The 12,243-nt window shown below is 52.3% G+C and overlaps 2 protein-coding genes across 2 annotated transcripts; both read left to right on the top strand.

Moving 5' to 3' along the window:
* Positions 1 to 821: 821 nt before the first annotated feature.
* Positions 822 to 5,378, top strand: LOC149271636 (sialate O-acetylesterase-like). Its single transcript, XM_089507254.1, is given in 10 exon segments — positions 822 to 984; positions 1,314 to 1,489; positions 2,007 to 2,145; positions 2,240 to 2,283; positions 2,285 to 2,436; positions 2,772 to 2,881; positions 2,949 to 3,082; positions 3,440 to 3,594; positions 4,741 to 4,936; positions 5,157 to 5,378. Coding segments are annotated over 10 exon segments (1,452 nt in total). The 5' UTR covers positions 822 to 860.
* Positions 5,379 to 7,847: 2,469 nt separating this feature from the next.
* LOC149271635 (pannexin-3-like) lies at positions 7,848 to 10,790 on the top strand. The gene is made up of 4 exons (XM_089507253.1): positions 7,848 to 8,028; positions 9,303 to 9,445; positions 9,582 to 9,796; positions 10,070 to 10,790. The coding sequence occupies exons 1-4, from the start codon at positions 7,848 to 7,850 to the stop codon at positions 10,788 to 10,790; spliced, it is 1,260 nt and encodes a 419-aa protein (XP_089363379.1).
* Positions 10,791 to 12,243: the final 1,453 nt, after the last annotated feature.

Here is a 12,243-nt window from a genome sequence, read left to right as displayed (position 1 = left end):
GCGCAGGCTCGGGCCCCCCACTGGATCATTGATGCCCCATGCGCAGTAAGGGCTGATGCTGAGGGGTGCACCGAGGTCCTTCACCTGCTCCCCCCTCCCTGTCCCCAGCCTCTGTATGCTCCGCAGAGATATTCCGAATGGATTCACCTGTATTCAAGCAGGGATTCCAGCTGCGATAAAGCACCAATCGGGTCGCTGATTACTGTGACTTGGCAAAGGGCCAATCCGGATGCTCCCCATTCTCCCATCGGCCCTCCGCCCCCCGTGGCAAAGGGCCAATCTGGATCCTGCTGTTCTCTAACGCCCCTCCGCACCTCTGGGCAAAGGGCCAATCCGGGTTCCTGCCGTTCTCTCCCCAACCCTCCGTGGTTGGCGTCTCATTGCCCAGGTCTCATTGCCGAGGTCTCGGGGGCTGCTCCGTTCTCACCGGTCCGTGTCCCGTGACTCTCGTGAAATGCTGCCAGTGGCTGCTCTGGGATTCCTGGGGCTCCGAGGGCCGGTTTAATAATAAAAACGAATGGTACGGGATTCGGGGCCCCAGGCGCGCACGGTCGACGTTTTATTTGGGTCCCCTTTCTATGTTATGGGGTGTTTTTCCTGCGGAGGAGAGAACCCATTTCATAACAGATGAAAAGTCCCAAAGCGGGTTATGACATCACCATGCGCGACGTGATGTATTAAACCAGACGCACCCAGGCTGTGTCTGCTCTTAAGACTGAAACCTCGGCGGTCTCCTCCCTATAATATATCTAATTAATTCCCCGTATAGTATAATCGCCGGTCTGTTTCTGTTACAATGTAAATAATATTTCTCTGCCGCAGGTTCCACGTTCCGATTTGCGTCGTATTATGGCGATCACATGGTGCTGCAGATGGCGCCGTCTCGGGCCTCGGTCTGGGGTTACGGGGAAGTGGGGGCCACGGTGACCGTGTCTCTCTACAAAGCACGGGACGCTCTCTCCAAAAACACGGCCTCCGTAAAAGGTAACACGGGCCGGGGGTCTCTCTCCCCCCCACAGGGCCGGGGGCCTTTCCCCCACGGGGCCGGGGGTCTCTCTCCCCCCGCGGGACATGGGGCTGGGGGTCTCTCTCCCCCACGGGGCTGCGGGTCTCTCTCCCCCACGGGCCTGGGGGTCTCTCTCCCCCGCGGGACATGGGGCCGGGGGTCTCTCCCCCACGGGGCTGGGGGTCTCTCTCCCCCATGGGGCCGGGGGTCTCTCTCCCCCCCGCAGGACACGGGGACGGGGGTCTCTCCCGTTGGCTGGTCACATGGTGCATCGTTCCCGCCGTCTCATCCTGATTCTCTCCTGCAGGTGATGTTGGGGTGTGGAAGGTCCTCTTGGACCCCGTGGCCCCCGGGGGTCCGTATCGCTTGGTCGCTCATCACTATTATGATAAAAAAGTAGAGAACATCACCCTGGAGGACGTTCTGTTTGGCGACGTTTGGCTGTGCGGGGGGCAGAGTAATATGGAGATGACCGTCTCGCAGGTACCGCAGTTATCGCAGTTATAGCATAATGATCCCATAGGGGCAGCTTGGGACGGATCCAGCACAGGAGGAAATGCCATCCATAAACCTTATTCCTGGATGCCTCTTGTGGCTGTGGGTGGAACTACAAGTTGCAAAAAATGGGGACCAGAAGAACCAAAAACATGAGCCCTCCTGCCCCTTCCCCGGCCCACGCCTGCCCCGGCCCACGCCTGCTCCTTCCCCGGCCCACGCCTGCCCTCCTGCTCCTTCCCCGGCCCACTCCTGCCCTCCTGCTCCTTCCCCGGCCCACGCCTGCCCTCCTGCTCCTTCTCTGGCCCACGCCTGCCCCCGGCTCTCACCCGGAGCCATCGTCTCTTTCCCAATTTATATACTTGCCATGTTTTTCTCTCCTTCTTGTGCAGGAAAGCTCTTTTGTGTAGATACGGGGCAAATTAAATGCCCCCTGTGTAAATAAGTTCACTCGGTTCCTGGGGTATTTATGACCCCCGTAACCGCAGACCCTGTCATTAATCAGATATTCAACGCCAGCAAAGAGCTGAAGAAAGCCCCTCATTTCCCTCACGTCCGGCTCTTCACCGCCGCCCTGGAGACGTCGCAGGTGGAGCTGGAGGATCTGGTCAAGGTGGATTTGCCGTGGTCGGCGCCGACCCCCAGTAAGAGACGGTCGGGGTTCGTATAACGGTATTAAGGTGTTTTCCTGATAATCGCATCATTTGCCTGATGTTTCTGCTTCCGGTTGGCAATAAGGTAACCTCGGACAGGGGGATTTTACCTATTTCTCGGCGGTCTGCTGAGCTGTTTGGCCGCCATTTGTTTCACCGGCTGAAGTATCCGATAGGATTGGTGGAGTCGGTTTGGGGGGGGACGCCGGTGGAAGCCTGGTCCTCGCGGAGAGCTCTGTCACACTGCGGCCTGCGGGGAGATCCTGAGTGGGGCAAGAACAGGTAAAATATTCCTTAATATAACAATGGGCCACGGTCACACAAAATGAAGAGGGTGGTAGATGGGTAGAACAGCCTCCCAGCAGAGGTGGTAGAGGGTAATAGAGTGAGGGTATTAAACATGAATGGGATAGACATACGGCTCCTGAATCTAAGACCATTCCCCTCGTCTCTCTCTCTCTCTCTCTCTCTCTCTGTACGTATTGAGTCACCTAAAGTAACCTCAATAGAACTGGAACGTCTTATAGGAACATGCAGTCTAGAACCCATGGTTCCGCTCCCTGCCTGTATCGTGTGCAGTTGATTGACGTGTCAGATAACGGGTTATCTATCTGCAGGTTCTATTTTCCCGGAATGTTGGCGGGGCCGTGCGACTACTCCGTCCTGTGGAACGCGATGATCCATCCCCTGCTCAATATGACCATCAAAGGAGCCGTTTGGTATCAAGGTGAGAGGAGAGCGCTTGTAGGGAGCGGAACGTAACGGAACCTAGAACATGCTTTGTCTCCTCGCAGGGGAGCAGAACACTGTGACGAACCCCGACCTCTATAACTGCACCTTCCCAGCGCTCATCGATGACTGGAGGCGATCGTTCCACGAGGGCTCCGGGGGCCAAACCGGAAGAGACTTTCCCTTCGGCTTCGTTCAGGTAGTGAAATAAATCGTTGGGTGGATTTCCGGTGGGAGCTCCAGCTGCCCAGAGGGATCGTTTTATTTAACCCCAGTGGGAGCGATAACGTGCTGACCTCAGAATACTGCCGAGTCGTCACTCCTCCCTGCCTGCTGCCGAGTCTCCGCCCCCCCCGCTGCCGAGTCTCCGCCCCCCCGCCCGCTGCCGAGTCTTCCCCCCCCCCGTCCAGTACTGTGATTTGGCGCTGATTCGTTTATCGGCCACCAGCAGCGCCAGCGTTTAATGAACTACAATTCTCATCATCCCCTGAAGCCACTTGTGGTCCTGTATTGAAGGCGTGGGACCTCGGCGTGATGGATATCTGATGTATTCCAGCTGTCGACCTATCAGAAGAGCAAACCGCACGATATGTACCCCGCGATACGCTGGCACCAGACGGCCGACTACGGCTACGCGCCCAATCCCAGGATGGCCAACACCTTCATGGCCGTGGCGATGGACCTCGGGGACGAGCAGTCTCCGTACGGAAGGCACGTATTTATCTATGCTGTGTGAGCGGGGCACTCCGAAATATAGCATAGGGGCAGAACCCCTCAACATATACAAGCAGAGCACCCCAAAATATATATGCACAGAACACCCCAAACTATACAACAGGAGCGTGGCACCCCGAAATATACGAGAACACCCAAAAATATACGCACAGAACACCCCAAATATACAACACGCACGTGACACCCCAAAATATATACGCACAGAACACCCCAAAATATATACGCACAGAACACCCCAAATATACAACACGCGCATGACACCCCAAAATATATACGCACAGAACACCCCAAAATATATACGCACAGAACACCCCAAATATACAACACGCGCGTGACACCCCAAAATATATACGCACAGAACACCCCAAATATACAACACGCGCGTGACACCCCAAAATATATACGCACAGAACACCCCAAAATATATACGCACAGAACACCCCAAATATACAACACGCGCATGACACCCCAAAATATATACGCACAGAACACCCCAAAATATATACGCACAGAACACCCCCAATATACAACACGCGCGTGACACCCCAAAATATATACGCACAGAACACCCCAATTATACAGCACGAGCGTGACCCCCCCCCGAAATATACGAGAACACCCCAAAATATACACACAGAACATCCCAATTATACAACGCAAGTGTGACACCCCAAAATATACGCACAGAACACCCCAAATATACAACACGAGCGTGACATCCCAAAATATACCCTACGGGCAGAACCCATCAACATATACAAGCATAACACCCCAAAATATACGGACAGAACACCCCAATTAAACACAAGTGACACCCCAAAATATACAACACGAGCGTGACGCCCCAAAAATACAACACAAATGTGACACCCCAAAATATACACGCAGAACACCCCAAATATACAACACGAGCGTGACACCCCAAAATATACACGCAGAACACCCCAAATATACAACACGAGCGTGACACCCCAAAATATACACGCAGAACACCCCAAATTCACACCCCAGTAGCCCCCACATGAGCGCGGAAGGATGTGTCAGCCGAGGTGTTTATCGTCTCCCGTTACTCTGGGGGTCTCCCCCCGGATGTCCGTCCCATCGATCCGTCTCCCCCCGCAGCGTTCATCCCCGGGATAAACAGACCGTCGCGTACAGACTCTTCCTGGGGGCCCGAGCCGTCGCCTACGGGGAGAAGAAGCTGCCGTTCCAGGGGCCGTTCCCGCGGGCGATGGTCGTGGACTACGCGGGGTCCTACATCAACATAACGTTCGACCAGAATCTCCTGGTGACCCACCCCAGCGACACCATCTTCGAGGTACGGAAACGGGCCGATTAAAAACTGGTGAAAGAGGGTCTTATCACCATAGCAACCAATCAAACGGTCCAATAAGTAGGAACTTCTCTCTCTCCCTCTCTCTCTCTCCCTTTCTCTCCTCTCCTCTCTCTGTCTCTTCTACAAAAGGGTTAATGTGGAAAATGCCGGTAAAATTCAAACTTGTTGCTTTTATGAAAAATGTTCATTTTTTTGCCGGCAGGTGTTTTGCGCCGGGGATGAGAATGCAGAGGATTCTCTCCGGTGGTCTCCGGCCGCTCTGCGCTCCGCGTCCCCCAGGGTGGTCACCGTCCGCTTTAAAGGATGTTCGCGGGTCTCTGCCGTCCGCTACGCCTGGGCGGACTGGCCATGCGAGTACAAAGCCTGCCCTATATACAGCGCCGACGGGAAGCTCCCCGCGCCCCTCTTCCTAAAATATTTGTGAAAAAGCCAAAATTACGCATTTTGAGAAAATCCTCTGCTGGAAATGATTATTTCTTTCTGCGAAGCCAAACAAGACGTCGCTGGGATTTCTACTTCGCTTAAGGGGCGGAATAAATGAGCGTCGCTCTGGGTAAAATCTTACTTACTGGATCCATTTATCGATTGTCTTCTCTAAAGTAAAAAATTATATCAGGAAAAAAACCACAAACTCATCGTTAATCCAAAAAATGAAGAAATTCCGCTGGAGTCGCCTCTCTGCACCGCGGGGGTTAATGTGTCGTCATATACCTTATACATTCTATACGTTACTGTTACTCGCAGATTATATACGGGGCTTCTGTCTTCTAAACTTTGGTTGTAAGAAATGGATTTTATAAAAGCGACCGGGGGTCATTACATTTTTTACCAAATTATTTTGTCTCCGGTGCCTTTTCTGTATCTGGTCGGCCGGCGGGTCATACGAGGCCAGAACGCATCGCTGGTTAGTGATCCCCCCGCCAGGGAACGTCCCGCGGATTCCAGGCAGTGTTAACAGCGCATTGGCTGGGGCATCGTGGGGTGGTGGATAGGTGGAGCTGCCTCCCAGAAGAAGTGGTAGAGGGTAATACAGTGAGGGTATTAAACATGCATGGAGTAGAATCTGAATCCTGTATCGGGTCGCTGATACGTTTTCGCTCCGACTTGTTCCACTGATTTTTTTATTTTATTTTTTGCGGCCCCTGTGGGATTGGCGCACGTCCCGGACCCCGCCGAGTACACGGCAGGTCACGGTTACTCAGGAATTTCACCCGCCGCTGTCCACAAGTTTTATTTTAGAGCCTTGCGAGCCCCAGTCGTGTTTAAGTGTCCTCCCCGCAGGCTTCTTTCCGGATAAATGTCAGGAATAGAGAATCCACACGAGGGGTAAATACACGGGATCAGCCATTTAACCCTGAACGCTGCATTGTTACTCCTTTGGCACTTAAAGGGTTAAACGGTTTCCTGCCGAGATCTGGGGCAGAAGGGAGCTCCGAATGCAGGTGTCGGCAGATGTGAGTGGTACATGCCCCGTGCAAGGGTATTTTGGGGCAATTTAAAAGAAAAAACAACTTTAGCAATCTGGAGGACCATTCCATTGGTTGCTATGGTGATTGCTCTAGATTTTGCACTTTGCCCAATTGTCTTGAGCAGCTGCTGCAAAAAATACAGAGGATTTACAGATAAGAGGTGCATGCGCGTCATTATCCCGAAGTGCATCGGACAGATTTATCCCCAAAGTTGGGACCCCTGCAGTAATAGCCTGGCTACTTGCATAGTGTGTGCAGCTAGAAAGGCTCCAGGCGGTAAGGGTGTGATGAGAGAGCGAGTGTGTGTGTTAAGATGAGAGAGTATGTGTAAGTGTGTGAGCATGTGTGAATGTGCGTGTGTGTGTGTTAGTATGAGTGTGTGTGTGTGAGTTAGTGTTAGTATGAGTGTGTGAATGTGCGTGTGTGTTAGCATGCGTGTATGAATGTGCGTGTGTGTTAGTATGAGTGTGTGTGAGTATGAGTGTGTGAATGTGCGTGTGAGTATGAGTGTGTGAATGTGCGTGTGTGTTAGTATGAGTGTGTGAATGTGAGTTAGTGTTAGCATGCGTGTATGAATGTGTGTGTGTGTTAGTATGAGTGTGTGTGAGTATGAGTGTGTGAATGTGCGTGTGAGTATGAGTGTGTGAATGTGTGAATGTGTTAGTATGAGTGTGTGAATGTGCGTGTGTGTTAGTATGAGTGTGTGAATGTGAGTTAGTGTTAGCATGCGTGTATGAATGTGCGTGTGTGTTAGTATGAGTGTGTGTGTGTGAGTATGAGTGTGTGAATGTATGTGTATTGGGGGTGAAGTCGTCTTTACCAAAAGCCCTGAAAATGCAGCGAAATTCTAAACAAAAGCCCCCGATGTTAAATCCGCAGCGGATAGAAAGAACGTCTCGTTCCCCGGAGAAACACAAACTAATTCAGGAGCGAATTCTGTTTATTGACGCTCACCGACCCCGTTCATCTAAAAACGTCCAAAACCTCCTTAAAATGACACTCGGGGGTAAAACCTGCAAACAATTTATAGCAAGCGGCCGGCACCCGGACAGGCGATTCATGTCAGCGATCGGCCGCCGGGCGGTGGGGGTTTTCTTCAGATCCTAATTAAAAGTTTTATTTAGAGCAGCCAGCCCTGTAATTAATCCCGCCGGGCGGCCCAGGCCACAGGCGTTCTGTAATTGGGGCTTCGTGGTCGGTAAATGACGCAGTAAACGGGACGATCTGTACCAACCTTCGCTCGATTTGAATCCCATCCTACAATTTTGGTACATAAAGGGCTTTATATTTAGAAAACGATCCCCTCGGCATATAAAGCCCCCGAGCCTCGGCCGCAGAGCATCACTCGTGGGGTCCGACTGTCCGGAGGCTTTTTGGGGATTCAGTCTCATTTCTCACTTCGTTTTTCTGGATTTCCCATCAATATGTCGCTGGCACAGAGAGCGGCGGAGTACATGCTCTCGGATTCTTTGCTGCCGGAATCCAACCCTCCAAACAAGAAGCGCCTGCGCCTGGAATTACCCCTGGACCGGATCATTAAACTCGTGTCCATCGGCCTCCCTCTGCTGCTGGTCTCGCTGGCGTTCGCTCGAGAAATCACCAACGGTAACATACAGGGACCCTGTACCCAGCAGAGTATATTACCGGCAGACCCCTGTATAATGTATAGATAAATCAGTGACCGGCCCCCTGTATAATGTATGGATAAATCAGTGACCGGCCCCCTGTGTAATGTATGGATAAATCAGTTACCCGGCCCCTGTATAATGTATAGATAAATCAGTGACCGGCCCCCTGTATAATGTATGGATAAATCAGTGACCGGCCCCCTGTATAATGTATGGATAAATCAGTTACCCGGCCCCTGTATAATGTATAGATAAATCAGTGACTGGCCCCCTGTATAATGTATAGATAAATCAGTGACCGGCCCCCTGTATAATGTATAGATAAATCAGTGACCGGACCCCCTGTATAGTGTATAGATAAATCAGTGACCGGCCCCCTGTATAATGTATAGATAAATCAGTGACCGGCCCCTGTATAATGTATAGATAAATCAGTGACTGGCCCCCTGTATAATGTATAGATAAATCAGTGACCGGCCCCCTGTATAATGTATAGATAAATCAGTGACCGGACCCCCTGTATAGTGTATAGATAAATCAGTGACCGGCCCCCTGTATAATGTATAGATAAATCAGTGACCGGCCCCTGTATAATGTATAGATAAATCAGTGACCGGCCCCCTGTATAATGTATAGATAAATCAGTGACTGGACCCCCTGTATAATGTATAGATAAATCAGTGACTGGACCCCCTGTATAATGTATAGATAAATCAGTGACCGGCCCCCTGTATAATGTATAGATTAATCAGTGACCGGCCCCTGTATAATGTATAGATAAATCAGTGACCGGCCCCCTGTATAATGTATGGATAAATCAGTTACCCGGCCCCTGTATAATGTATAGATAAATCAGTGACTGGCCCCCTGTATAATGTATAGATAAATCAGTGACCGGCCCCCTGTATAATGTATAGATAAATCAGTGACCGGCCCCTGTATAGTGTATAGATAAATCAGTGACCGGCCCCTGTATAATGTATAGATAAATCAGTGACCGGCCCCCTGTATAATGTATAGATAAATCAGTGACTGGACCCCCTGTATAATGTATAGATAAATCAGTGACCGGCCCCCTGTATAATGTATAGATTAATCAGTGACCGGCCCCTGTATAATGTATAGATAAATCAGTGACCGGCCCCCTGTATAATGTATAGATTAATCAGTGACCGGCCCCTGTATAATGTATAGATAAAGCAGGGAGCCGGGGCCCTGTATGATGTATAACGCGCTTGGTTTGGGTTTCAGGCCCCCAGGTGCTCTGTTTCCCCCCCGGTAACCTGTCGGAGAAGCACGTTCAGTACGTGGAGAAGCATTGCTGGCATTCCCTGCGGCACCACGAGGTCACGGCGGCCGGCGGCCCCTCGGAGCGATCGTTGTGGGTCCATAAGGTGATTATTTGAAACGTTAAATTATTAACGACGGCCGCACTCTGTACACAATGAAGCGAATAATGCCCCGAATCCCATACTGTGGGGCGTGGGGGGGTTTCACGCGCCGCATACATTACATCTTTCACCCCCCCAGGTGTACCCTTATATATTGCTGCTGGTTTCCGTGGCGATGTACATCCCCGCCGCTCTCTGGAAATACGTCTCCCGGTCTTCGCTCTCCACCGATCTGACGTTCATCGTGGATGAATTGGATAAATCTTATAACCGATCCATCCGGCTGGTGCAGCACCTGCTGGACTCGCACCGGACGTCGGCCGACCCCGCGCTCTTCTGGGAGGAGATCAGAAGGTGAGCGCGTTTCATGTCTCCCCGCGGGCCCCGCGCGCTCCGTGTTTAATGTCTTGTTGCGTGTCCTGTGTGCCTCCGTGTTTAACGTCTTGTGTCCCGCGTGCCCTGCGAGCTCCGTGTTCTCTTGCAGCGCGCGTTCCGTGTTTAATGTCTCGTCGCATGTCCCGTGTGTCTCCGTGTTTAATGTCTCGTCGCGTGTCCCGTGTGCCTCCGTGTTTAATGTCCTGTGTGCCCCGTGCGCTCCGCGTTAAAGCCGCGTGTTTTCTCTTGCAGCGCGCGCCACGTGAGATACTTCGAGTTCCCGCTCCTGGAGAGATATCTGTCCTGCAAGCAGCGCTCCCATCGCCTGGCGTTCGCTTACCTCCTGCGCCACGTCCTGCTGCTGGCGATCATCCTCGGCACCTGCGCCTACCTGGCCGCCTTCCACCTCACCGTCTTCTACCAAGACGAGTTCAACTGTCACGTAAAAGGGGGCTTCCTGAGCGCCGAGACCCCCGCGTCTCCCTATGTCAACTGCAAGTTTGTGTCGCTGTCCGTGTTCCAGATCGTCAGCGTGGCCAACGCGGCCGTCTACATCCTGCTGCTGCCGCTCATCGTTTACAATCTGAGCAAACTGTTCCGCTGGGACAAACCGTTCCTCGACGTCTACGAGATGCTGCCGGCCTTCGACCTTCTCACCAACAAGATGCTGGGCTGCCCGCTCAACGACCTCAACGTCCTCATCCTCTTCCTGCGCGCCAACGTCTCCGAGCTGCGCTCCTTCGGCCGGCTGAGCGTTGTGTGCGCCCTGAAGGACGCGGCGGCAAACGGCCAGAACATCGACACGGTCGTCGACTTCATGACGCTGCTGGTCGGGATGGACATCGAGAACTCGACCCTGCACAGCCCGGCGGCGTGCGAAGCCAACCCCGACGGGAACCGGCCGCCGCCGCCAAAGGCGCAGTCCTACGGTGAGACGCGCTGGGAAATCCGGTCAATGAGCGCAAGCCGGTAATGCGGCCGGGAAAGCTGGGAATTTGTTAAACTTTTTGCACTTTAAACACAGAAAAAAAAAAAGCTTCATTTCACCCAAAAATCTGAATGATCCCAAATTTAACTTTCATTTATAATCTGTAAAAAACAATGAATTTTCCAAAAAGTCATCCAGCACCTGCTCCTTCCCTGCTTAAGGTGCAGTTCCACTCGATGTAATTGTTTTATGCTTGGTCCGGGGTGTGAAGATTCCCGCCAGGACCTCGAACGTAACGTATGGTTCTGCGCGTAATAAACGAGGTCGCGTACAGCGGTGCAACGCTCTGCGGCGATACTAATAATAACAACTCCGCGGCTCTGGTTATCCTCTGTCACAGCCGAGCCATAAAGATCCGACCCCCTGCTTTTCGTAACGACCTCCCCTGCGTAATTTAAGGCAAAAACACTGACTTTTAAATCCTGTTTTTCAGAAATGGCAAAAATGCAAGAAAAGAAGTAAAGAAAGAATAAAACCTGCGCGAGGAGTGCTGCGGACTCTACCCCCGCGGGGGACTCGCCGGCCTCTCCTTTTGTTTCTTTAATACATTTTGTTTCTATTATGTTTTTTTTTTTACTGTATTTTAAGCTGCAAAATAACTCTGGAAACTCATAATTACCCCCCAGGCAGAGAACGCAGTACGTGCGATGAATGTACAGGAACCCCGTTACACGCCAGGAACATGGAGCCCACGCCGGACTGCCCGTAAATGATTTAGGGCTTTTTCATGGGCTGTAAGGAGGGGGGGGCATTAAAGGGACGGCGTGCGTGGAAGCTGCAGCAGGGAGCGATCTAGATTTTATTTATGTTGTATTGTAAGTGATGGCGTGTAACGCGATGGCGTGTAACACGTCGGTGCGAGCCGTGCGTAGAGGTGAGCGGACGCTACAGCCGGGAGCAGGAATTACAGAAACTGCAGATATAGAACGGATAGCATGTGAGCGTCACGGGGAATACACAGTATAAAGCAGGGGGGGGCAGTACACGGCACGGGGAATACACAGTATATAGCGGGGGGGGCAGTACACGGCACGGGGAATACACAGTATAAAGCAGGGGGGGGCAGTACACGGCGCAGGGAATACACAGTATAAAGCAGGGGGGGGCAGTACACGGCGCAGGGAATACACAGTATATAGCAGGGGGGGGCAGTACACGGCACGGGGAATACACAGTATATAGCGGGGGGGGCAGTACACGGCACGGGGAATACACAGTATATAGCGGGGGGGGCAGTACACGGCACGGGGAATACACAGTATATAATGGCAGTGTGGGGGGGTACATGGGGCAGCGAGAGGGCTGCCCCCACCCTGTAACAGAGCGCAGCAGCTGGTGCTCCGCTTGGCCAACGTCCGTTCTTTGGGACAGCGTCCGGATGCCCTTCCTTAACATATTACGATCCGGGTCGACCTCTCATACCCCGCGCTGCCCGGGG

This window comes from Sceloporus occidentalis, unplaced genomic scaffold (genome assembly GCF_023333645.1).
Source record: "Sceloporus occidentalis isolate IW3139 unplaced genomic scaffold, rSceOcc1.0.p SCAF_481, whole genome shotgun sequence".
Lineage (NCBI taxonomy): Eukaryota > Metazoa > Chordata > Lepidosauria > Squamata > Phrynosomatidae > Sceloporus > Sceloporus occidentalis.
The sequence above is the reverse complement of the archived record's forward strand: the minus strand, read 5'-3'. Positions and strand labels throughout refer to the sequence as shown.

Excerpts from the sequence above, each read along its gene's own strand:
- LOC149271635 (XM_089507253.1), top strand. The coding sequence starts at position 7,848 with ATGTCGCTGGCACAGAGAGCGGCGGAGTACATGCTCTCGGATTCTTTG. Across the intron at positions 8,029-9,302 it reads CGCTCGAGAAATCACCAACG|GCCCCCAGGTGCTCTGTTTC; the intron begins GTAACATACAGG and ends TTTGGGTTTCAG. Across the intron at positions 9,797-10,069 it reads TTCTGGGAGGAGATCAGAAG|CGCGCGCCACGTGAGATACT; the intron begins GTGAGCGCGTTT and ends TTTCTCTTGCAG.